At 42.9% G+C, this 23,615-nt stretch overlaps 1 protein-coding gene across 1 annotated transcript in view; it reads right to left on the reverse strand.

Annotated features, from left to right (window-relative positions):
• DNAH11 (dynein axonemal heavy chain 11) overlaps window positions 1-23,615 on the reverse strand; it is a 303,071-nt gene that overhangs the window by 158,276 nt on the left and 121,180 nt on the right. The window contains exons 31-39 of the mRNA XM_069088738.1: window positions 21,048-21,179; window positions 15,540-15,700; window positions 11,930-12,086; window positions 11,692-11,837; window positions 9,845-9,961; window positions 8,600-8,738; window positions 6,498-6,590; window positions 4,416-4,610; window positions 1,251-1,328 (exon numbers count right to left, since the gene is read on the reverse strand). Of these exons, the coding sequence (XP_068944839.1) occupies window positions 1,251-1,328; window positions 4,416-4,610; window positions 6,498-6,590; window positions 8,600-8,738; window positions 9,845-9,961; window positions 11,692-11,837; window positions 11,930-12,086; window positions 15,540-15,700; window positions 21,048-21,179 (1,218 nt within the window). The remainder of the gene's footprint in view (window positions 1-1,250; window positions 1,329-4,415; window positions 4,611-6,497; window positions 6,591-8,599; window positions 8,739-9,844; window positions 9,962-11,691; window positions 11,838-11,929; window positions 12,087-15,539; window positions 15,701-21,047; window positions 21,180-23,615) is intronic.

Raw genomic sequence — 23,615 nt, forward strand, 5'->3', positions numbered from 1 at the left:
TGGGTCTGATATAAGGACTACAGACAAGGTGAGGAAACCATCCCTCCTTTTAGGAGTTTCTTGCAGGTGCCTTCCTAGTGATCAGACAAGCCTTGATTTAAAACTGGCCAGAGCTCAGAGATCACTGGTTGACCTTTACGTTCCCTTCTTGGTCTAAATCCACGATTTTCTCATCATCTAGTACAACCCTTTGCCTTTGCAAAACAATACACTAAACATCATTAAATACCCTCTATGAAATTTCATGTGCCTTGATTTACAAGTGAGGGTGCTGAAAGTTCCAGAAGTGACTAGTGTGGGCAGGGGTAGAACCTGAACACAGGACCTATGGCTTGAAATACTAATGGTCTTTCCATTATAGTATATTCGCTCTTGTATGGAGAATAGAAATTAAAATGGGAGGAAGGAGAGGGAATAAGCATTAATATGGCACCTACTGTGTACTGGGCATTGTGCTAAGCACTTAAAATAAATATTGTCTCATTGGATCCTGACTTAATTTAAGAAGGCCAAGGGAGGCAAAGACTTGACAGAATAAGACAACAATCAGATGCGGGAGCCAGAGTTTTTTTTCCTAATAGCTTTTGAATGCTCTGTTTTTCTTATGCAAAAAATACCAAAAACTTTAAAAAATATAAGTAAAAATGTATAAGACAAAGTGTCAAATAGTAGCCATGGTCATTCTGGGATTGCTTTTTACTTAACTTTTATTTTTTACCAAGAGGAGCTGATGCTTAATTTTCCCCTCAGTCCCCCTCTAAAATAGAAGTGAGAGTTTTTGTGATCTTAATATGTAAATACAATACAATAAATGAACACAATCCAATGAGTCTGCAGTTCTGAGACCATGAACTACGATCTAATAAAATCTGATATTGTTCCTGGATGGGACGTGTCAATCTGCTCTCTAGGGCCCCACTCACCAGCCCAATAACATTGAAAACCAGAATCCCTCCCTGGCTGACCATTTGGGCAGGTACATCTCTGTCTACTAGAGTGAGAGCTTGAGAGCAGGGACTGTTTTTCTTTTTGTATTTGCTCCTCTAGCTAGGTTGGTGATTGACGTATAGTAAGTGCTTGAGAAATGTTTTTTTGTTCATTCATATGAATTAAGAAGAAAAGCTTTTCTTTGCAGGCAAAAAGTTTAAAAATCTTTGTGTAGTCATGAAAAAATACGACTGCAACCCAATCGCTCTTCTCCTTAAGAGCAGAAAAAGATCTTGTGAGTAGCCAAAGCCAATTTGCCATACCTTGCTCTTCCCCGTCCCTGCATTTCCTACCACGAAGACCGAGTGCCGCACAGCTAACAGCTCCTCCAGCTGAACAACCTGCAAAATGAAAAGGCCAATCACTCTCCTCCTTTAATAAGGTGATGATGACAAGGTGGTGGGGAACCTCCCCCATCCTCACTCGTCATCTATCCATCCCTCCGGTTTCCATTCCCTTTCTCTCCTCTCTTCAGTGGTCTGAAGCCTTGACAAGTCCATCTACAATCTGCGTGCCTGTGTTCTCTCCTCTCCACAGTCTGGCTCCTGATCTCTTCTCTCTAGGTTTTTGGGATGTCCCTCTCTCCTGGTTCTCCTCCTACCTCCCTGACTGCTCCTTCTCTGTCTCCTTTGCTGGATTCTCCTCTAGATCATGCCCTCTAACCATGGGTGTCCTACAGGGTTCTGTCCTGGGCCCTTTCCTCTTCTCCCTCTAGACTGCTTCACGTGGTGATCTCATCAGCTCCCTTGGTTTTAATTACCATCCTTATGTGAATGATTCTAAAATCTACCTTTTCTGCCCCAGTCTCTGTGCATCTCCAGCTGCCCATTAGACAGCTTGAACTAAATTTCCCAAAGACATCATGAACTCAGTGTATACAAAGCTGAACCCAGTGTCTTTCTCCAAAAATCATAGCATCTGCCAACCGCGTCCTTTACTATAGAGGGCACCACCGTCCTGGTCCCTCAGGCTCCCAAGCCTGGAGTCGCCCTGGGCTCTTCCCTCTCTCTCACCCTCCAGATCCAAGCTCTTGTCAAGGCCTGACAATTCCACTCTCACAGCATCTTCTCTCCTCTGACACGGCCCCCACCCTGGTGCGGGCCATCAGCCCCTCACACCTGGACTTCTGCAATAGCCGCTGGGGGGTCTATCTCAAGTCTCTTTCCACCCCGGTCCATACTCCACTCAGACACTAATATAATTTTCCCAAAGCACAGACCTGATCATGTCACTTGTCCATACATACACTAGATAAACTCCAGTGGCTTCCTGTCACCTTCAGGATCAAATATAAAATTCTGTTTAGCGTTCAGGTCCTTCATAACCTGCTACACACACACACACACACACACACACACACACACACGTCCCTATCCAGTCCTCTCATACCTTCCCCCCCCCCATACTCTGTGATCCAGTGATACAGGTCTTGCCATTCCTGACCCTTGGCCTTTTCACTGGCTGCCCCCATGTCTATGCTTTTCCTCCTCACCCCCACCTCCTGGTTTCCTAAGTCCCACCTGCAAGAAGCTCTCCCCCCCCACACTCCCCTTAATGCCAGTGATTCCCTTTTATTGAGGGTAAGTCTCCAGTCTAGTCTCTCTCTGCTGTTGCACACAGCTGTCTGCACGTGGTCCATCCCATCAGACTCGTGAGCTCCCTAAGAAGAGAGGCTGGATTCCACCTTTTTTGTATCTCCAGCATTCAGCACTGGGCACACAGTAGGGACTTCACAAGTGTTTACTGACTGAATCTTTTCTCCCGATCTGAACCCATCACAAACACAGGAAGGCCTTACATCCTTGCTCCCTCTAAGTCAGCTGCGCATACAAAGATGTCCTCTGCTGTGGGAAAGCATCTGTGAAAGTCTGCCAGGGCCTGGGCTTAAACCCTGACACCTACTGGGTGTGTGAGCCTGCGTAAGTCACCACAACACTCTTGGTGTTCTCTTAGCCACAGAGTGGGTCTGACAACAGCACCTACTTCCCAGGGCCATGATGAGGCCTGCACAGTCCTAGGCTCAGAGGGGGGAGGCCCCTGGAGGCCATTTAATCCAAACGCTTCATTTTTTTTAGAGGAAACTGGGGCTCAGAGACATTAAAAGACTTTTTTAAAGAAGGAAATGAAGGACGTAAAAGGAGCAGCATTTGAACCCAGTCTTCAGCCTCTAAATGTGACACACTTTTGCCTTGAAGCTCTCCATGTACATCAGCCCTTGGGAATGGCCATGGTACCAGCTCATATCACTGTCAACCCCTGAGTTCTCTTGGATCTGGACATTTGTTTCACATCATGGGCATTAAAAATCCTCCCTCATCTATTTCTAAAATAGAAAGAAGGCAAAACACAAGAAATGCTTCATCCCAAGAGAAGCTTTCTGGCCTCAGCCGCCAAACCAGGGGGTGATGGGGCATGGAGGGCGGGCCCTTCCCTGCCCATGTCTGCAGCCATGGAGACGATCTGGGTCAGAAAAACAAATCACAGGTTCCTGACCCTAAACTTTGGCAGCCTGAGGTCATGGGATGGCCTTGATGAAGCTGGCCTGCAGAGCACATCAAGGCTCCCGACAGCATGGGCTCAGCCTGGGGCCAAATGGCAAAGATCACTCACACGTCTGTAGGATTGCTCAGAGCTTCCATGGACCCTCCCACCTGAGGCTAACAATAAGCTCTAATTTATCCCCATTTTACAGACCCCTAGTGCACAGCAAATAGTAAATGCATGTTCCTAGTCGACAGATAAAGAAACCTAGTCCGAAAGAGGTTAAGTGATTTGTTCAGGGTCACACAGCTTGTAATCCCCCTTGAGGGGGGATTTGAACCCAGGTGGTCCTGACCCCAAGAACTACCCTCTGTCCACTCTTCCTTACTGCCTCCAAATCACTAGAAATACTTATTATTCTAGAAAATCTAAATATAATAAATAATAACTTCATAAGCAATCTGGGGTATGCTGGAACCAGCTCACAAAAGTCAGTTGTTCAATTTTCAGCGGGAGGATTCATACTTCGGAAATCAGCAAATGCTATAGATTAGACTTAAAGAGATGGAGAAAATCTTAGGGATGTAAATGAAAATGAAAAGTGTGCTGTGTGTATATTTTTTCAGAGAACTGATTGTTAAACATCTATTAACATACCACTATGGCATATGTATGTATATTCTATATTATATTCGATGGCATATATATTTATATTCTATATTCTACTTACATACATATGTATATATTCTATATTAATACCTGTATAAATATTTAAAATGTGCATATTAACACATTTACATATAGGTACATATGCACATATATGTAAGTGCAACACACATTTACATATAAATCTTTAATTTTTCAAATCTATGTCTGTGAATATGAGTGTGTGAGTGCGTGTGTGTGTGTGTGTGTGTGTGTATAGGCACATGTGCCTATGTTTTTACTTTGAGAATAAAGCTTTCTTCTGGCTGCAGGCAGAGCTCCAGGATAGACTGGCGAACCATTTGCTCAAACTGTATTTCTCTCTTCCTGGGAACATCCAGGGCTGGAAACAGGTCACCGATCAGCCCCATGAACACAGGAATGTCGTCTGTCACGATTTTGGGCAGATTGAAGTCTCTGAGTGCCCTCATCAGTACCTAGGAGAGGGGTCAAAGGCCCACATGTCACATTAACCCTGCAGTCACACCTGTCTGGTTTAAGGCAATCATTTTAGAGACCAGGGGCTCTTGCCCCATCCCAGGCTGGGGTGCCTTTTGTTTGGGGAGTTTAAATACTGCTCAGCTCATCAGGAGAATCCCAGTTCCTCTGCTGTCCCTAACCACCTTTGGATCATGCCTGAGGTCTTCTTTGTACCCATTTCTCAGCTTGTAAAGCATCAGTGGTGGCCAATGCTAGCTCAGTGGAACTTTCCCTGGGGCCCCTGGTCAAGACAACAACATCCTTGGGGAAAGCAGGGCCTCTAAAATGCGTGGGCTACAGTGGAAAGAACACAGGCTTTGGCTTTCAAAGCCTAGATCTCCCCGGGCTACGTATGCCCTCTCTGACCCCATCTCTAAAGTGAGGGGGCCTTAGACACCTTTTGGGGTCCCTTCCAGCTACATGCTCAAATGGAAGAGAAGGTAATACGTGAGAAGTCTGAAGGAGAAAAGCTGGAAATGCCCTAAAACCTGGTCAAAAGATGTCCAATGCAGCCAGGCTGGTTCGACCACCCATGGAAATAAAGAGCCACAGCAGCCATTCTCACTGTTCTCTCCCCAGAGCATGGGAAGCCCACAGTGGGCGCCAGCATTGCCACAGCACAGAGGAAGAGAAGGCTGGTTCTCCAGCTGTGCTGTGGACACGGGGACACGGCAATGGGGGGGGTGGAACAATTCATTGGTATCATCATTCAAGGCCACCTGGTCTAGTGATGCCAGTCATGCAGTGTGAAGGAAATGGGAGAAGTACAGGCAGCAAGATCCCAGGAACCCCAGAGCCAGAAGGAGCTTCAGAAGCCATCAGGCTGAAGGATGGCAGGAGCTCAGAGAGCGGGCAGGGAGCACCGGCAGAGACCCTCCTGTGCACCTTGTCATGTGAGAGCTGATTCAGGTCTTGGAGGCGGGGAGCACCAGTCCTGGAATCTGAAGCGGGACCGACTCCAGACCTCTCCCTCCCTCTCCCTCTCTCTCGGTTGTCTCCTCCACTGAATGTTTCTAGGTCTGTTTCCTTGTCTGCAAATGAGGGGACTGGACCAGCTGATAAGAACAGAACCTGTCTCCCAGGGTTGCAGTGAGGAACACGAGAGATAAAAGTTGGAAAGTGCATAGCATGGCACCTGGTACACAGTAGGTGCTTAATAAATGCTTGTTCCCTCCCTCCCCCATCAGATGACTTCAAGTTCCAAATCTCCATGACCTAAATCTAAACCACCACCCTAGCTGCTCTAAGACGTTCTCCTCCATTCTTGGCTTGAGCATTGATTTTTAAAAAATAAGATAAAAGCATTTAAATTAGCACTTTTTGGTTTACAAGGAGATACATGCACGTATATAAATAATCTCATTGGATCCCCAGAACAATCCTATGAAGGTAGGTGCTTCATCACTCACCCCATTTTACAGATGGGGAAATTGAGACTGAGAGGTCATATTAAGTGTCTGAGGCAGGATTTGAACCCAGGTCTTCTAGATTACAAGTCCAATACTCTCTCCACTCTGCCACTTAACTGCTTGATGGTCAGTTTTCTTTAAGATTTCCAAAATGTTTTTCAATTACAAAGCATTGCTAGATTCCAATTTTCTTTCCTCAAACTATAGCCTTCATCTGTTTATCCAATTAAAGCCTCATTAGCCTTCCAAATACATTAAATATATATATACATATGCATGCATACACACACATGTACAAACATACACATACATATGCAACATATATACATATGCATTTTAAAAACTAAGCAAACTGCACCCAGTTCAGGACAAAAGTACTTCTGCATAGAGCACTTAGTGAAACATTCCCCAGATCCCTCTTTGACAATGTGGTACCTGGTCCTCAGGCCGATTTTTATCTCCTCGTTTCAGGGAACCAGCTACAACCAAGACTGATTTTACCGCACGAAGTCCCCAGTCATAATGATCCTAAAACCAAACACAGAGAAATTTCCTGAAAGAGCTCATGAAATAAAGACAACAAACAGCATGGGCAAAGATCCAATTCGACTTACAAGAAAAAGTATTATGGTTCCTTCTGTCAGTGATGAATTATCAGTTATAAAGACATGAAGGAAAGCTTCCTAACAATTGGAGCTATTCCAGTGGAAGGGGATGCCTCAGGAGAGGGTGCACTGCCTCCTCAGTGCAAGCAAAGGTTCAGGACCACTGGTCACTTGTAAGGCATGTGGCAGGGATTCTTTGTACAATGTGGGTTGGCTCAAATGGCCACTAAAGGCCAGAGAATTCGAAATTTACAATTGAAAAAGATCTCAGATATGCTCTAGTTCAACTACTTTATTTTGCAGATGAGAAAATAGGTGCAGGAAAGTTAAATGACTTGACCACAGGCATTTAGGCAATAAGCATCAAAAGCGGGATTAGAACCCAGGCTTTCTGACCATAGAGCCCGTGTTCTTTCCATCTCTTCCTCTATTATGACCTTGACAAGTTTATACTCTACTGTTTTCTCCCACCCTTTTGCTTTCCTTTGTGTCCTTAACACTCAGGTTGGTACTTGGCACATAATAAGGGCTTAATAAAAGTTGATTGACTAACTGACCAAATGGAGATTCTAGAGTCAGCTTTGTCTGACAACTAGCTTAGCCTTCTCTCTCCTACATCATCCTGCCTCTCAGAAGGTTCACATTCTTCTTCAGTTGGACTTGTATGTGAAAGGGTGGAGAGAACTGGGGAGTCTCACCATTGTTTGAACCCTAGTGCTATGACTGGAGTGTCCCTCCCGAATGCTGTAACAGCCTTGACCCCTCCTACTGAAGCCAGAATCTGAGGGGTCAGCATCGATCATGAAACTGTCATTTCCTTACCCAGTCCTGGCCTCTGTCCTTCTCATAAATCCCAGATTAGCATGGAGAAACAAATGCTTAATGAAAAATACCCAGAGCATTACTAAGGATCAATATTATTCCAATACATAAAGAATATAGAAGAACTCCAACGCAGAAATCCTCATTGTGGACAATCCTTCCAAGAAGACAATTTGCAACCCATGACTGACTTGACTTAGCAGATAAATCCCCCACCTAGGAAGTCATTTGAGGTATATAGAGATTAAGTGACTTACTCAAGGTCACACAACTAGTAAGTGTCAGAGGCAGGGTTTGAACCTAGTTTTTCTGACTGCAAATCCATCACTTTATTCCTTGTGCTAATGTCACTTCTACAACTGAACACTGAGGTTGTTTAGTCATTTTCAGTTGTATTTAACTCTTCATGATCCCTTTTGGGGATTTCCTTGGTTAAACTACTGGAGTGGTTTACTATTTCCTTCTCTAACTAATTTTACAGATGAAGAAACTGAGACAAACAGGGTAAAGTGACTTGCCCTGGGTCACATAGCTAGTAAGTATCTGAGGCTGAATTTGAATTCAAGTCTTCCTGACTCCAGGCCTGGAACTCTATCCACTGTTCCACCGGCTGTCCATCAATGTTGAGGACAGATAAAGAATATATGGCCAAAAAAAAGATGAACCCAATGTTTAGTGAGAGCAAGGAACAGCTCACATGCCTCCCCAGAGAGAGCAAGAAGGGTCCCCTTTATAGAGGCCACCTTCCTCCAGTGCAGAAATAGGAAAGATTCTGGACAAGACTGGCCAGTATGGATTAGGTTGTGATTAGTATTGGTAAAGGATTCCCCATCCTGATGGCAGGTCAATTCAAATAGTGATTAGTATGAGAACTTTTAAAATCTAAGACAGGAAAGCGAGAGCAAACACACTATATAATAAAACCCAATGTTGTTTCATGGATTGCTTGTTATTAAAAAAAAAAAAAGAATTTGGAAATGCAGCTGAAGGCCGTTCTTTTCCACTTCCCCACAAAGGAAATTCAAATGATTTGTTACTGAACCTTGGTATTTCCAAATGGATTTCATTTATGGAAACAAAGGTTTCCCAGATGCCCCTCATGCCCCTCACCTGCTTGGAAAGCAGCTCCTGGCACAGAGTGTACAAGGTGATGAACTTGCGGGCCAAGAGGCGGGCATCCACAAAGCCCTCCGCCACCAGCAGGATTTCACAGATCAGTTCAATGTCAGGGGCCACCATGGCACAAGGTCTAAGAAAGAAACACACAGAGCTTCTGTTCTTAAATGAGAGAAGGACAAATTGCTTAAATCCAGGGATTAGTTTGTACCAACATTCTAACAAGCCCCAAGAGAGGCACCAATTAAATGTGTCAATCAGAACTACTGAGAAAGTCTTTACTTTGAATAAAAAATTCACAATGACTCAAGGTTGAGAAGTGTAGATCCTTTCCAGCTGGACCCCATGGAAGACTCATAAGCACATCCCTCAAAATTGTGGGATACACAGGAAACTGTCATAGGATTACAGCTTTAGAAACAGGGTGTCCTTCGAGGCTGTGTAGTCTAACTCCCAGGTTTTGCAGCTGGCATAATGGGGCCCACAGAGGCTACTGACTTACCCAGGGTCATACAGATAGTAAATGGCAGAACCAATATTTGAACCCAGATGTAGAGAGATAGTATCATCCTCTTATAAGGAATCTCTGTTTAAGGTTTTCTTTTAGATGAAAATCTTCATGTAAAAGTTTGGGATTAAAGAATGTTATTCTTTTTCTTCTTTATAAAATGACCTCTTACCTTCCCTCTCTTGTTTGTTTTTTGTTATTTATGGGGCCTTTGGAAAATCTGTTGAATGCTGACCTGGGAAAGGTTACCTGTGATTTCACTGACATCCAGATGACGAAGCTCCCTAATGGAGGCAGGTAAACACTTGCTCTAGAATTTATGGCTGTAAAAATCGGACTGGGGCACTGACTTGCCCAGGGTCACACAGTCAGTATTTGCCCCAGGCAGGACTTGAATCAAGTCTTTCTAGATTTGAGGGCACTACACCAGGATGACTCTTGGTATCAGAAGAACTCTATTTTATTCCCAACTCTGACTCTTTTTAACTTAGACAAACTGCTTCCCCTCTCTGGCTCTGTTCCTGACTCTCCCCATTTCTTTTTCACTATGTCCCACAGACTTCCTTCCCCTTCGACAGTGTCAGGGAGAACACCAACAGAATTGTCTGGAAGAGCCAAGTCTAGCAATTGCCCATTGGTGCCTGTCAGCATAGGAACATTGGGGACCCATGCTGGGCTGGATCTTGGAAGCAAAGAGGGCATTCCACACGAGGCCACACTGGAGCACTCACCTGAAAAGGGCTTTGAGATTCTCTGGCAGTTCTGTCCGGCCGGCATAGCCCGGGTTCATGGTGATGAAGATGCCAACCGAGGGTTTCAGTCGAATGTCTTCACCCAGGAACATGAACCTATAGGATAAAAGTATGACACAGTATGAAAAACACTTAGGCACTGCTTGGTCAGTGTTTGGAGGGTCTAAAATCCATGCCCTTCCTCAGAAGGGGAAGCGAGTAACTAATTGGGAAGGTCGAGGCAGAGAAGTCCGAGACAGGCAAAGTGTTGAGGAAGGCTATTGGGGATTTGGGAAGTCTGAAGGCAGTGTATGTTGCAAATATATTGTCACAACCAAGAGAGGAATAATGGAAAGGGAGAAGCCAACTGGACCTAGAGGAGGGAGGAGGAAGGAAGGGGAGAAAAAAAGGAAGAAAGAATAAGGAGATGGGAAAGTGGGTGGGTGTAGAAGAAAGGGGAAGTAGAAAAGAGGAAGAGGAGTAAACAGAACACGTTCATCTGAACCTTGTCTATAATCTTAGCCTTAGACAGCTACCTGAAGGCACTAATAATGGTGCTCAAATATCTGGTTTAGTCCTATGACTGCTTTATAGTCTTAATCATTGAGGAACTACACACACGCACACACACACACGCATGCTTTTGTTTATGTAAGTTATATCTATCAATATTAGAAATGAAAACATATTAGTATTATTATGAAAATAATTTTGACCACTAATGATCCAACTTTATGGAACAAATGGGTTAAAAGAGCATAATACTTTCTGACTTTGGGAGTTCAAGATACTTTAAGCTTTCTCAGAAGACAGCTGCCCAGACAAACATTCAAGTCTGAAAAGTGAATGGCACTGGACTTGGCATTAGAAAACCTAGGTTCTAATCTTGGGTCAGATACTTCCTAGCTATGTGACCCTGAACAAGACACAACCTCTGCCTCAGTTTCCTTATCTATAAAATAGGGATAATAACAACACCTAGCTCTCAGGGTTGTTGTAAAGATTGAATGAGATAGTAATTGCCCAATACTTACATTAAGCACTATATAAATGTTAGCAATTATTCTTATTGTAATCCTCTGACTTACCCAGGATCTCACACCTAGTATGTGTCAAAAGGCAAGACCTAGAGCCAGGTTATGATGACTTTGAGGTTGGCCCTTTATCCATGCCCTTATACTACTTCTCATAATGGAGGTCACCTAAGACAATCATGATGGGAAAAAGGAGATCAGCCAACAGTGCAGGGAGAGTAAGTGTTTAATGACAGAGTTTGACATTGCTTGGGTAGCACAGAATCCTGACAGAGTCTGGGAAGAGGCCCCCAAGGGATAGGGTATGATTTTTGTAGAGACTCCACGGCAATATGGGAACAAGAATTGCCCAGAATGAGAAGGTGCCCACAGGATTTAATCAAAACCAAGGACAGAGCACTCACACCAAAAAATTCAATAAAACAGATTACAGAAGACAGGCCAAGGACCACACTGGCCCTTCAAACACTGGAATAGGTTGAACACCAAAAGACAAACAGAGAAGGTGGGGCCAGGGAGCATAGCTGGTCTTTGCTATTAATCTGACTCCTTTTGTGGAAGCATAGAATGCCAGAGTTAGAAGGCCCTTGGAAGTCATCTTATGCAACAGATGAGATCCTGAAGGAATCCAAGAGACTGATTTGTTGGAAGTCACACAGTAGGTAAATGCAGAGTTGAGACTGAATAGAGGTTCTCTGAGTCCAGCTCTGACATCTTTTCTTCACTTCTGCTTCATTTTACAACTCTTTTGGTGTTTGGGATATACTGAGGGGAGGGGAGAAGGAAACCACCATGAAGGCGTGACACACACACCTCTTTCTCTTGTTCCTGATGGCATCGTGTATCATCTTTACTTGTACGGCTACCACTGACAGAACTTCCACCGAGATCCGATTGAATTCATCAAAACACCCCCAGGCTCCCGTCTGGACCAAGCCTTTGTAAATGTTGCCTATGGACTGAATGACACAGTCAGAGCCTAGATGTGAAATCTTCTTCGAGTGGGATTTGTTTATACTCATTTCCTCTTACAAGACACTCCCCACTTTACCTTATAATCCATCTGCTCGGAACAGTTGAATACATAAACCATCATGCCAAGGGCGTGTCCCAGGTCCTTGGTTGTCTCGGTCTTGCCTGTGCCAGCTGGACCGGCAGGAGCCCCACTCATAGTGAGGTGGAGAGACTGGCTTAAGGTGATGTAACACCTTGAAATAACAGAAGACAGCACTTTTGTTAAGAGACAACCGAGCGCATCAACTACTAAGACCTGCCGAAATGTGAACTTAAGCAAGAAGATTCCGTCCAGTTCACTCTGTGTGTGTTTGCTTGCTTGTTGTCTGCCCTATTAGATTGTAAGCTCCTTGAGGGCAGGGCCTGACTTTTGCCTCTTCTTCTATCCCCAGCGCTTAGAGCACTGCCCAGCAGACAGTAGACACTTAATAAATATTCACTGATTGATGGATTCTAATCAGGCCAATAGCACAAAACCAGGAAGCCATTCCATTTTTGGCTGATATGACAACTATGATGCCCAAGGCAGATAATTCAAAAGCTCCCTCAAATCAACTTGTGAAAACAGTGTAAGAAGTAATAGAGACAAATTCAGTTGGGTGATGGGAATAAGTTATGATGTTACTAGATTTGACATCCTCCAAATTTTTACTCTTTGGAGAAAGAGCCTTGGTAGCCCCACCCTAATCAGCAAACTGATATGATACTGAAATATTGCGCTAATCAACTTTCTTTTTGAAAAAAAAAAAAAACAACAGAAGCTTTAAGAGATGATTGAGGGGAATGAGATGGTCCGTTAACGCTACTATCTGCTAGGAGCTGGGACTTTGGGTAGAAATACTGTGCTGCTTTCATGCCTATAGATGCTAGTTCCTCCCTCCTAAAGTTCTCATATAATTCATTCGCATCTCCACGCTCTGTATATATCTATGTGTACATGTGATCTTCTCCAATATGGTGCAAACCTCTCAAGCATGGAGATTCTAATTTTTATCTTTGTCTTTCCAGTGCCTGACACATAGTAGTCACTTAATAAATGTTTATTCATTCATTGATTGGTTAACACCCCTTGGTGTATGTTTAAAATATTCTCACATTCCCAAGAAAAGACTACGAATTAGCTGGTAATTTTTAAAAAGATGATTGTCTGTAAGGAAAACTCAGACTGACATCTGGGTGATAGAATAAATAGCTAAGAATTTACTTTGCCAAGTCACTAATCCATTTAGACATTTAAAAATGCAACAAATATATCAGGCAAGAACAAGCCCAATTAGAATGGAATTTAGGGCCTCAGTTTACCCGTGGTATTACATCTAACTGCATTACCATAACGATATGTTTGCAGGGGGAAATAGAAAGGATTAAAGACATAGGGGGCACAGCAAATCAGGAGAAAGCAGAAGACCCCAGCTTGGATCCTGTCTCTCCTACTTACTACCATGGAGAGAGAGACCTCGAAAGAAGAATTTTGTCATGTCAAGCCTGTTTCTTTATCTGTAAATTGAAGAAGTTGGAATAGAAGTTATGTCTAAGTTCTAGCCTTCCAGTTCTAGTGCCCTTGGGAGAGCCCTTAGTATCTCTAGACCTTGATTTCCTTCTCTGTAAAATTGGGGTGGGGCAACTAGGGGGCGTCATAGTGCACAAAGCACTGGGCCTGGAACCAGGAAGACTTCCTCAATTCGAAGCTGAGCACAGCAAAATCAATGCTTTTGAATCGTGGTATTGGAGAAGATTTGTGAGAGTTCTTTGGATATCAAGGAGGTCAAATTAGTCTACATTTAAAAAAATTAATTCAGACTCTTCATCGGAAGGAGAAATACTGAAACCAAAGCTTAAATACTTTGACCACATAATGAGAAGATGGGACTCATTAGCCCAAATGATGGGAAAGATTGAAGACAAAAGGAAATGGGGATGGCAGAGGAAGAGATGGAAAGAGAGTGTCAGGGAAGCAATGCACATGAGCTTGGACAGATTTGGGGAGACAGTGGAGGAGAGAAGGGCTGGCATGTCTGTGGGGTCATGGAGAGTTGGACACAACAATGACTGAACAACAAAACTGGGCGGGGGAAGGGATCAGAGCACAACCTGCAAAATCCGGAAACCTCCTGAGATTCTGACTCTTTGTAGTATGAATTGCTTATTGGTGAGGCAGAGTCAGGAGGAGGCTTATTGAGATCATTTGAGTCCTGCCTCCGGGAAGGTGTCCATAGCCACGATCTGGTGAAGCAGGGAGGCTTCTGGGTAAGACTCACTGTCTGGTCAGTATCAGAGCCAGATGGATGGATTCACCTCACTCCTTTCATGGTTAATTTCCTCAACTTAAAAATTTCCAATTTTTTGAGCTTTTATAGGTTTTGGGTTCTTCCTTATCATTTTTCTTCATGTTTCTTTTACCCTAAAGGCATCTATCCATACCCTTGGTAATTTTTTTCTAGCATTACTATTATCCAATTTCTTTTTTTTCCGTACTGGGGAGCTGGGGCTTTTCCCCAGGGTAGAAGATTTAGAGGTCACACACATAGCTCTGCTCTCTCACCACTATGGCCCATGCTGGGACCTACTTCTTCCTTTTTTTTTTGAAGGATAGAAACCTCCCCTTATTCCAGAGTCAGCTTCTTCTCCCAGAGCTTACACTCTTAGGTTACCCTTTGAGGGAACTAGAACATCAAGTGGTGAATTGTGGGAATTGACTGAACCGTACTGACTCCATCTTGTCACTCAATTCTAGAGCTAGCCCGGTTCAATTTCTATTCAATTATGGGTCTAGTCCAAATTCTGGCTTGTGAGAAAAATTAATTCAGTTGTGGTAATCGGTAGAAAACCTTATTGCATTGTTTGAACCTATATCTGTGGGGCTGGGAAGCCGCACCATGTCTCCCGGCTGCTTAAAGAGCCTTAGCCAAGGACCTCAGTTATGCTGACCAGAAACCCAGTCAGAGTCAACAACTGATACAAGGTGTTTTCTCACAATTGGACATTTTAAGCAACCCATGTCTTATCTGAAGACTGGTCACATACTGATTGATCAGCTGCTTCTATGTCCCTTTGATTGCTCATAGACACTTGGCAGGAATGGGACACATTTTCTGAATTCAAGAAATTGCATCTGTTCACTCTCCCTCTCCCAGCTTGGAAAGGTCCTAATACTTCATCCAAATAGAAATTAGCTAATTACCTAATGCTGTATTGTTTCCTTTTAATTAATTGACCTTATCTGATTGTTTTTATTGTATAAAAGTCTATCTCCCCCTCTATTTGTAGCCCAGGCTTAAGCTAAGGAGGTCTGGTTCTGCTTTGGTGGGTAATCGGCATGCATTGCTTAATAAATCGCTATGCTTGAAAGATCGAAACCTTTCTTTCCTCAGTCATTTCATCTTTCACCCATCACAGTTTTGATGAGCCAGCTAGCCATCAGTGGACAATCCTACAGCAATGTAGACTGCTGATTTGGGAAGAGAGCTTTTCCTCCTCCAGGACCACATTCCAGGGAAACTCCCCCAGGGCCCACCCTTAGTCCCAGGTACAAAATTCATGAAGGACAACTCATCCCTCTGTGCCATTCACCATCCAGCCTAAACCATCGTCAAGGGGCTTTCCTCCCACCCCCAACTCTTACCCATGACGGAATGTAAAGTTATTACCTGTCAGTTAGAGGAGTAATGACAAGGCGAGGACTGTTTCCCAAGTATTCATAAAAGTATTGGAACTGAGCATCACAGATATTGACAAAGCAATGCTTCTGAGTATCATCCCAGCGGTGCCGGAGTTGAGACAGCCACGCAAAAGCCTGGGAACTGATGACCTAAGGACATGGTACAGGGATTCCGAAGTTATAGGTTGCTGCTGGTGTTTAAGGAAAGCGGACCTTCAAAAGTCAGCTTTACTGACAGGCATGTCACATCAAAGACACTCATCAATAAAAAGTTTTTTGAGTTATTGCAAATTAGAATCACATACAAAGAGATGACAATTGTGGCCCAGTGACTAGAGAATTAGCCCTGGAGCCAGAAAGACCTGTGTGCTACACCTGCCTGGGACAACCACTGACTGTGTGACCAAGGACAAGTCACTTCTCAGTGAAGTAGGCAAATAAGACTTTAAGTAGTAGAGAATCAATCAATCAATCAATATGCATTTATTAGGCACTCACTGTGTGCCAAGCACTGTGGTAAATATTGAGAATACAAAGATGAAAACAGTCCCTTTCCTTAAGGAGGTCACATCATAATGAAAGAGACATACAACAATATACAACATAAACGGGAAGTAATCTTAGAGAGAAGGCACCCAGCATTTGATGGAGGTGGGATTACCACCTTATATTGGTAGAGAGAGTTTCCTCAGCTGGGAGGTCACAGTGCTAATGAATTCACATGTCAGTCTTTTCCCCATCCCTATAGAGAGTTGAGCATGTGTGTGTGGTGATGGGGCATTATTTTAACGGCACTTTTAATCCAGGACTGGTCATCCATTTGTTCAAGCAATCCCTTCCATCATCTAATGACCTTCAAGGAATCTCACCATTTTGCAAAGATTTTTCTGGGGGACCTGAAGCCAGTAGGGATCGGTCAGGGTTAGTTACAGGCTGGATTAAGAATCCTGGGAGGCCTAACTTTCCTGTGTGCTCAAGATGACAGGCTCAGTGGGCAAGACCCATACAGTCCAACGGAGTTAGACCTTAAAGCGAGTTTGCTTGCTGCCTTGGCTTGAGAGATTTATTCTTTATTAAAATGGATTAAAATAATTGATTAGAAAGATGTTTGGCTCTTCTCTCATTGTAAGCAGTTTGGATCCTGGTACCTTTTAGAAGCTACTTGATCTCACTCACCAGAGTTATAACCTATTATTATTTGAGTGAATGAAAAAAAAACAAACTATGATGGCCTTCTAGGCTGGTAAGGGCTCAGAACTGAGGCTGTATGACCACATTTTAAAACAGAAAAGGAAGAAACCTAACAATTGAACTGCTCTCTCTAAAGGGAGAGGGAGTGTGGCATGGTACCTAAAGGGCTGTCCTTGAGCTAGGAAGACCTGACCCAAGTCCTGTCCCTGACACACACCAGCTGGGTGACACTGGGCATGTTGCTCAATTCATTAGGAGAAGGAGGTTCCTCATTAGGACCTCTCTTATGCCAATGCAATACAGTCTGGAGCCAACATACATATATGAAAAATCAAGAACATCTCACGCCTGGAAAACAGGAGGTGCTTAATAAATGCTTTCTATTAAATCATTTGTTCATTTATCCTACACAAATTGAGTTGTCCTGCCAAAAGAGCGAGCAGAAGCCACAGTTATTGTATATGTAAGGGGAGCTAGGGCTTGGGGATTGAGGGGCCCAGGATTCTGGAATGGACACTTTCTCTACTGGTGTAAATGGCCACCAATCCACCCTCTCTCTTCTGAGGTGACTTGTCCAGTTTCCCACGCACTCTCTGCAGAGGATCACCAACTACGTGGGACCTTTCTCCTAGTCCCCTTGGTGCATGCAGATGGGCCTGTGACTGCCCCATTCTGCTGGACGAGTGGGCTGCCTCCAGTTCAGGGCCCACATACATCATTGTTGGCAGTGAGCTAGAGTATGTTTGTGGCCACTGTGCTCACTTGCCTCGATGGAGGGAGTTTCTTCACCTGGGAGTTCCCTAGAGGTGAGAGGCAGCCCACATTCCATCATTCACAGCAAGAGAGCATCCCTGGAAGAATATTTGTGGTTAAAACAGATGGACTTTTCGTTTCAGGGAACTTCTTAGAGTTCAATGAAAATGTGATCTCACAGAACAAATTCCAACTCCTCTCTTCCTCCCATTCAATCCTCCAAGATGGATGCTTTACCAGCTCCCCATCCACTTGCCAGTCAATCTGGACACTGGGTCTTCTTCCTCTACTTTGTTTTTCCATAATCGGTTGGAAGGCAAGTCTCTGATTAAACATAGAACTCACTTAGGATGCTCTGCGGCCCTCTGGAGCTCGCTGCAATCCTCATGAACCCCCCATGAGAGCCTCTGGATGACCTCGCCATCCACAGAGGACCCCTCTTTGGTTTGGGCTGCACTCGACACTCTCCATACCAGTGACCAGCATGTCTGTTAAGTGTTTGCCCCTGTCAGTGGATGCCTTGCTTATATCAATTATCAGGGGGCTGAACAAAAATGTACCTGCTGTGACATCATTCAAGGACTCTTACAAGATTTTAACATATGTTGGATAAGGATCCTTAGGGTGATACTTTGCTCTACTGAATCCAATTTTACGGTCTACCAACAAAAAGCACAATGAGGTAATTTGTTCTCTGTACACTGCCAGGATGTGGCCTGCTGGAGGATCACATTCAGAAAGGCCTGGCTGATGCTCCAGGAGCCCTGCTGTGGTCTTACTGCTTGTTCTCCAAAGCCCAGCCTCATTATGTGCAGACAGGCTTAATATCTGAGAAGTGGTAACAGGATGTTAGCAAGGTTTGGCCCACAGGAACTCATGAAGATGGTCTGCTATGACGTGATGGTTGGTGAACTGCCCCATGGATGGAGGGCCTGCGTGGGGGCCATGATTAGAACATAGAAAGTCTTTGAGTCAGGGGTGAGGAAGGAGCATGAGGTAATGAATGTGGGGTATAAGTCCCTAAGAGCTCTAAGAATTAGAAAAGACAAAACTTTATGACTGATCGGAGGCAGTGTGAGGAAAGAGTCTAGAATGCATCCAAGGTTGCAAATGAGGTCACTGGAATGGTGGTGGTGCCTTCAGTAGAAATTGAGAACTCTAGAAGACAGGAAGAAAGAGAGAAAAAGATGATGAATTTCCTTCTGGACATGTTGAGTTTGAGATATTGATGGGACAGCAAAGGGCAACATTGTTCAGCGGGCAATTGGTGATGTGGAGCTAAAGCCTGGGAGAGAGATGAGCCCTGGGGATGGAGATTTCAGGGTCATCTTCCTGGAGATGGTGCAGGCAGGCACAGTCTATGAGGTACCAGAGAAAGGGGATAACAATTCGGATCAAGGAAGTCTCCTTTTAATGCAAAATGATGGGCGGGGGGGGGGTGCATTCAGTGAGCCCATCTGTGTATACGTCCACTTAGGATAATTTACCTTGACTCAAAGAAGGTTTTCATGGTGTCTCACACTGCATACAAATGATCAGAATGAGAAAGCAGTGATCTCAATTACCCTGCGTAGGCCAACATACAGCTAAGCTGACCATCAGGTCAGAGTCACAGAATAATTGTCAGTTTTCATCAGTAATCCTGGGGACAGGATTGAGAACATGCTCATTAAGCATTTGGATGCTACTGAACTCGGAGCGGCTTGCATCTCAAGGTGAGCACTACAACTCACTCGGACATTCCTGATGTGCAGAAAGAGCCCCATTGTCACGTTAGTTCATCTAAAGAGAAAACAAAAGACCTGTAAAGATACCTGAGGAATCACAGGCTAGACTATAGTAAAGAAGAAAAAGATTCTGAGGTCATGTGCTTACATGCTGAAGGACCCATCAATGTCACTCTCTCCTCATCTCCATTTGGCAGAATTCTCTTCCTTCAAGGCCCCACTCAAGGGCTACCTCCTCCGTGGAGTCCTCCCCATTCTCTCTGGTTATTATTCTTTCCTCCCTACTCAAATCACATTAAATTTGCTTATCTGTATTCGTCACATCATAGACTGAAAGTAGGAATAGGCCTTAGCTATCTAATTCAAGCTGCTCACTATGAAGAAACTGAGGCCAAGAGTAGTGAAGGCCACAGAGCTGGAAGTGGGACCATCAGTCTTTTGACTCCATATCTAGGCAGCTTTTCCACTGCACTATCCCCTGATAGAATGTAAGCCCCTAGAGGGCAGGCACGGTTCATTTCTGGGTTTGTGCCTGGCAGAGAGAAAACACTCAAGAAACGCTTGTTGATGTCATCACTGAAAAGACAAGCACAACATGGAGGCATGAACATAGAAGTAATTTCCATAAAAACTGATCAATATTCTCACGTTCAAAGTGAAGTCACTTTCTTAGTTCTAACATTTAAGAGGAAAAATAGGAACTTGGACAGAGAATGGAAAAAAGTCCATCGATCAAATTAAAAGGTGAGCAAAGGAAGATCCACTTAGGAAATCAGAATTGTTTAGCCAAGAAAAGGGCAAACAAGAGGCGACCTTGCAAAGGTTTTTCAATTATATGAATGACTCATTACTACATAGGCAGCCACAGTGGGCTATTGTCAATGCACGATGAGGCCATGCTTGAAGAAATGGGCTATCACTGCCCCGAGGAAGATTGAAGTGAGCCAAAGAGAAGAAGTGAGTGGTTAACAAGAGGCAAGTAGCACAAAGGTTTAAGGACTGGCCTTTGAGTCAGGAAGGCTTAGGTTCAAATCTCACCTCTGACTCAAGTTGGCTGTGTGACTCCAGGCAAGTGACTGAACTTTTCAGTGCCTCTGGAGACTCTCTAAGACTAGGACACAGGTGCCAATTTGCTTTGGTGGAAGGTTTCCACCCTGGGAGCTCCTCATTTCCCCCCAATCACAAGTGTGTACAAAAAAAAGTAAAGGAGTTTGTAGTTAAACACATTTGGCAACCTCTCATTATTTGGAAGTTTGTCTTCAATGTAAGGAAAACTTCCTAACAATTAGAGCTACAGAAAAATGGAGTGAGCTTTTTTGGAGGTTGGTGAGCCCTTCCTCAGCTGACATCTGTAACTGAAGCTAGGTGGCCAATGACTTTATTGGAGCAAGGATTATTGATTTTAGCTAGATAGGATTGACTGGACTTTGAGGTTCTTTCCAGGTCTGATATTCTAGGATTCTGGGGACATGCTGTAGATTATAAAGATGGAGGTTCAAGGAGACTGTATGACACCACCGTCAGGAGTAAATCAATGAATGAGATGGCCTCTTTGGGCCCCAGATTTTTTTCCTTTTCTTTTTCTGGCAATTCATGAGTAAAGAGAATGGAGGACATTAAAGAGATACTTTGAATAAGAAACCTCCACAGATGATTCCAATTTTGCAAACCCAAACATCTCAGGGAAGCTTAGAACTTCACAGCTACATGCCTTTGAACTGACAACATTTGTTGAATCATTACTGAACCATTTTGAAAGGGGACAAGTACTCTGTGAAATGTACCCAGGACACATCTAGACCCCAAAAGCCCTTCAACGTAATTACCTTCTGAGAAACCAGCTTGGCCACAACATCCCGGGCATGGACATCAATAGTGCAGATGGTCATGATCTTCTGTCGGTCTCCTGGGGTGAGCTCACCCAGCAGCAGGGCAATCAGTGCATTCAGCTGAGAGACCTTAACAGATAAAAAAAGTTCTATTCAATAAACCCATTTGACCCACTCCATCTGCCCTGTCTCTCTGAGAGATGATTCAGACACCCCAGATAACTATGGGAAAAGACTTAAGGGGACAAAACAGAAAGGAATGCAGCTGAAATGAGGAGAAAGAAGCGATGGCACTCATTTTAAGCTGAGTAATCCTCTCAGAAGAAAAAATATTAATAATAGGAATTCCCAGGTTTGTAATTTGCTTTACTTATATTTCCTACTTGATCTTCACAATAATCCTGTGGGGTGGTACTATTATTATTCCCATGTTATATGTGAGGAAACTGAGTCTCAGAGAGATAATACCATTTGTCCAAAGTGAAAAAAAAATAAATGTTAGACATGAGAATCAAATTCAGGCTTCATGTAAATCTATTTAGCCTTCCTTCTGCCATGCCTAAGGAAGCATTCATTCTCTGGTACTTCATTTTTTTTATTACATTTTGAGTTCTGAGTTGTCTATCTCCCTCCCTCCCAACCCTACATTAGAGAAGACCAACATTCGATATAGATATATATGTGGAACCATAAAATACATACTTCCGTATATCAGTTCTTTTTCTGGAGATGGAGAGCGTCTTCCTTCATGAGTCCTCCATAATTGATATGAATGCTCACTTTATTCAGAATAGCCTAGTCATTCACAGTTACTCTTTGAACAATATTGTGTTTACTCTATAGAACATTCTCTCGGTTCTGCTTCTTTCAGTCTGCATTATTTCAGGCAAGTCATTCCATGTTTTTCTAAAATCAGACTGCCCATCATTTCTTACAGCATAGTAGTATTCCATCACAATCATATAACCACAAATTGTTTGGCCATTCCCCAATTGATGGACGTTCCCCAACTTTCCAGTTCTTTGCCTCCACAAAGAGAGCTGCTATAAATACTTTACAACATATAGGTTATTTTCCTTTTCCCCTGATCACCTTGGGAAACAGACCTGATAGTGTATTGCTTTGTTAAAGGGTATAAACACTTTACAATTTTGGGGGCATAATTCCAAATTGCTCTCCAAAATGGTCAGATCAATTCACAATTCTACCAGTAGTGTATCAGTGGCCCAATTTTTGCACATCCCCTCCAACATTTGTAATTTTTCTATCATTTTAACCAATTTGATAGGAGTGAGACAGTGTTTTAATTTGCATTTCTCTAATAAATAATTATTTAGAGCATTTTTTCATATGACTACATATGACTGATTTCTTCTTCCAAAATCTCTCTGTTCATATCCTTTGATATCAGTTGGGGAAAGACTCGTTCTTATAAATTTGACATAGTGCTTTATGTACTTGAAATATGAGGCCTTTATTCAAGAAACTATTCATAAAAATGTTTTTCCAGTGTTCTACTTTCCTTTTGATCTTGGCTACATTGATTTTACTTGTACAAAACATTTTTAATTTTAATTTTAAAAGAATTTTTAATTTATTTTATATCATATATATTTTATATCTTATTTTTATTTTATCTTATTAATCTATTTTATGTTCCACAATGCTCTACCTCTTTTGTAGTTATAGATTCATCTCCTATCCACAAATCTGACAAGTAACATTCCACGATCTTCTAATTTACTTATGATATTGTTCTTTATGTCTAGGTCACTGTAGCAGCAACCACACTGGCATCCCCAGGAGGGCTGCTAGCACAGGTTCTTAGATCTGCTTTACTAGGAAAGCTAGCTGTTCAAGGGGTCAACAATCTTTTAAAATTGTATTTATTTATTTAAAATATAAAATATATTTTATATAAAATATAAAATGTATTTATAAATTGAATTTAAAATGTAAATTCACTAATTCAGGGGAAAAGTCAGCCCCCTGAACTTCAGAGAAAATACAAATAGGGAAATAAAGACCAATAGACAGGGCCCTGACTACCTGAATCAACTATATACTTTACAGACATACCTGGATGGAGAGAGCCTTTATATCTGGGTAGTTGGGGAGCTCTGAACATATGGTCACTTCTTGCAGGGCTTTGTCAGTGATATATAGAAATGTTGACTATTCATGTGGGACTGTGGTACTTTATTAATAGAATATAAGAATAATTGATTTGTTAAAAAAATAAAAATGATGATTATTGGGAAAACCTGATATGATTTATATGATATGGATTCATACAATATTTAGCAGTTTCTACATTTAAAGAGGAGAGGACTTGGAATATAATATTCCAGAAGGCAAAGGATCTAGGATTACAACTTAAATAACCTACCCAGCAAAACTGAATATAAACCTTAAGGGGAAAATGTATATTTAATAAAATAGAGAACTTTCAAACATTCCTGATGAAAAGAACAGAGATGACTAGAAAATCTGCCTTTCAAATACAAGAGTAAAGAGAAGCATAAAAAGGTAAACATGAAAGAGAAATCATAAGGGACTAAATAT

The sequence above is a fragment of the Petaurus breviceps genome, unplaced genomic scaffold, assembly GCF_028583685.1.
Source record: "Petaurus breviceps papuanus isolate PSGF00001 unplaced genomic scaffold, PetGlider_PUasm1.0 185, whole genome shotgun sequence".
In the NCBI taxonomy this organism is placed as follows: Eukaryota; Metazoa; Chordata; class Mammalia; order Diprotodontia; family Petauridae; genus Petaurus; species Petaurus breviceps.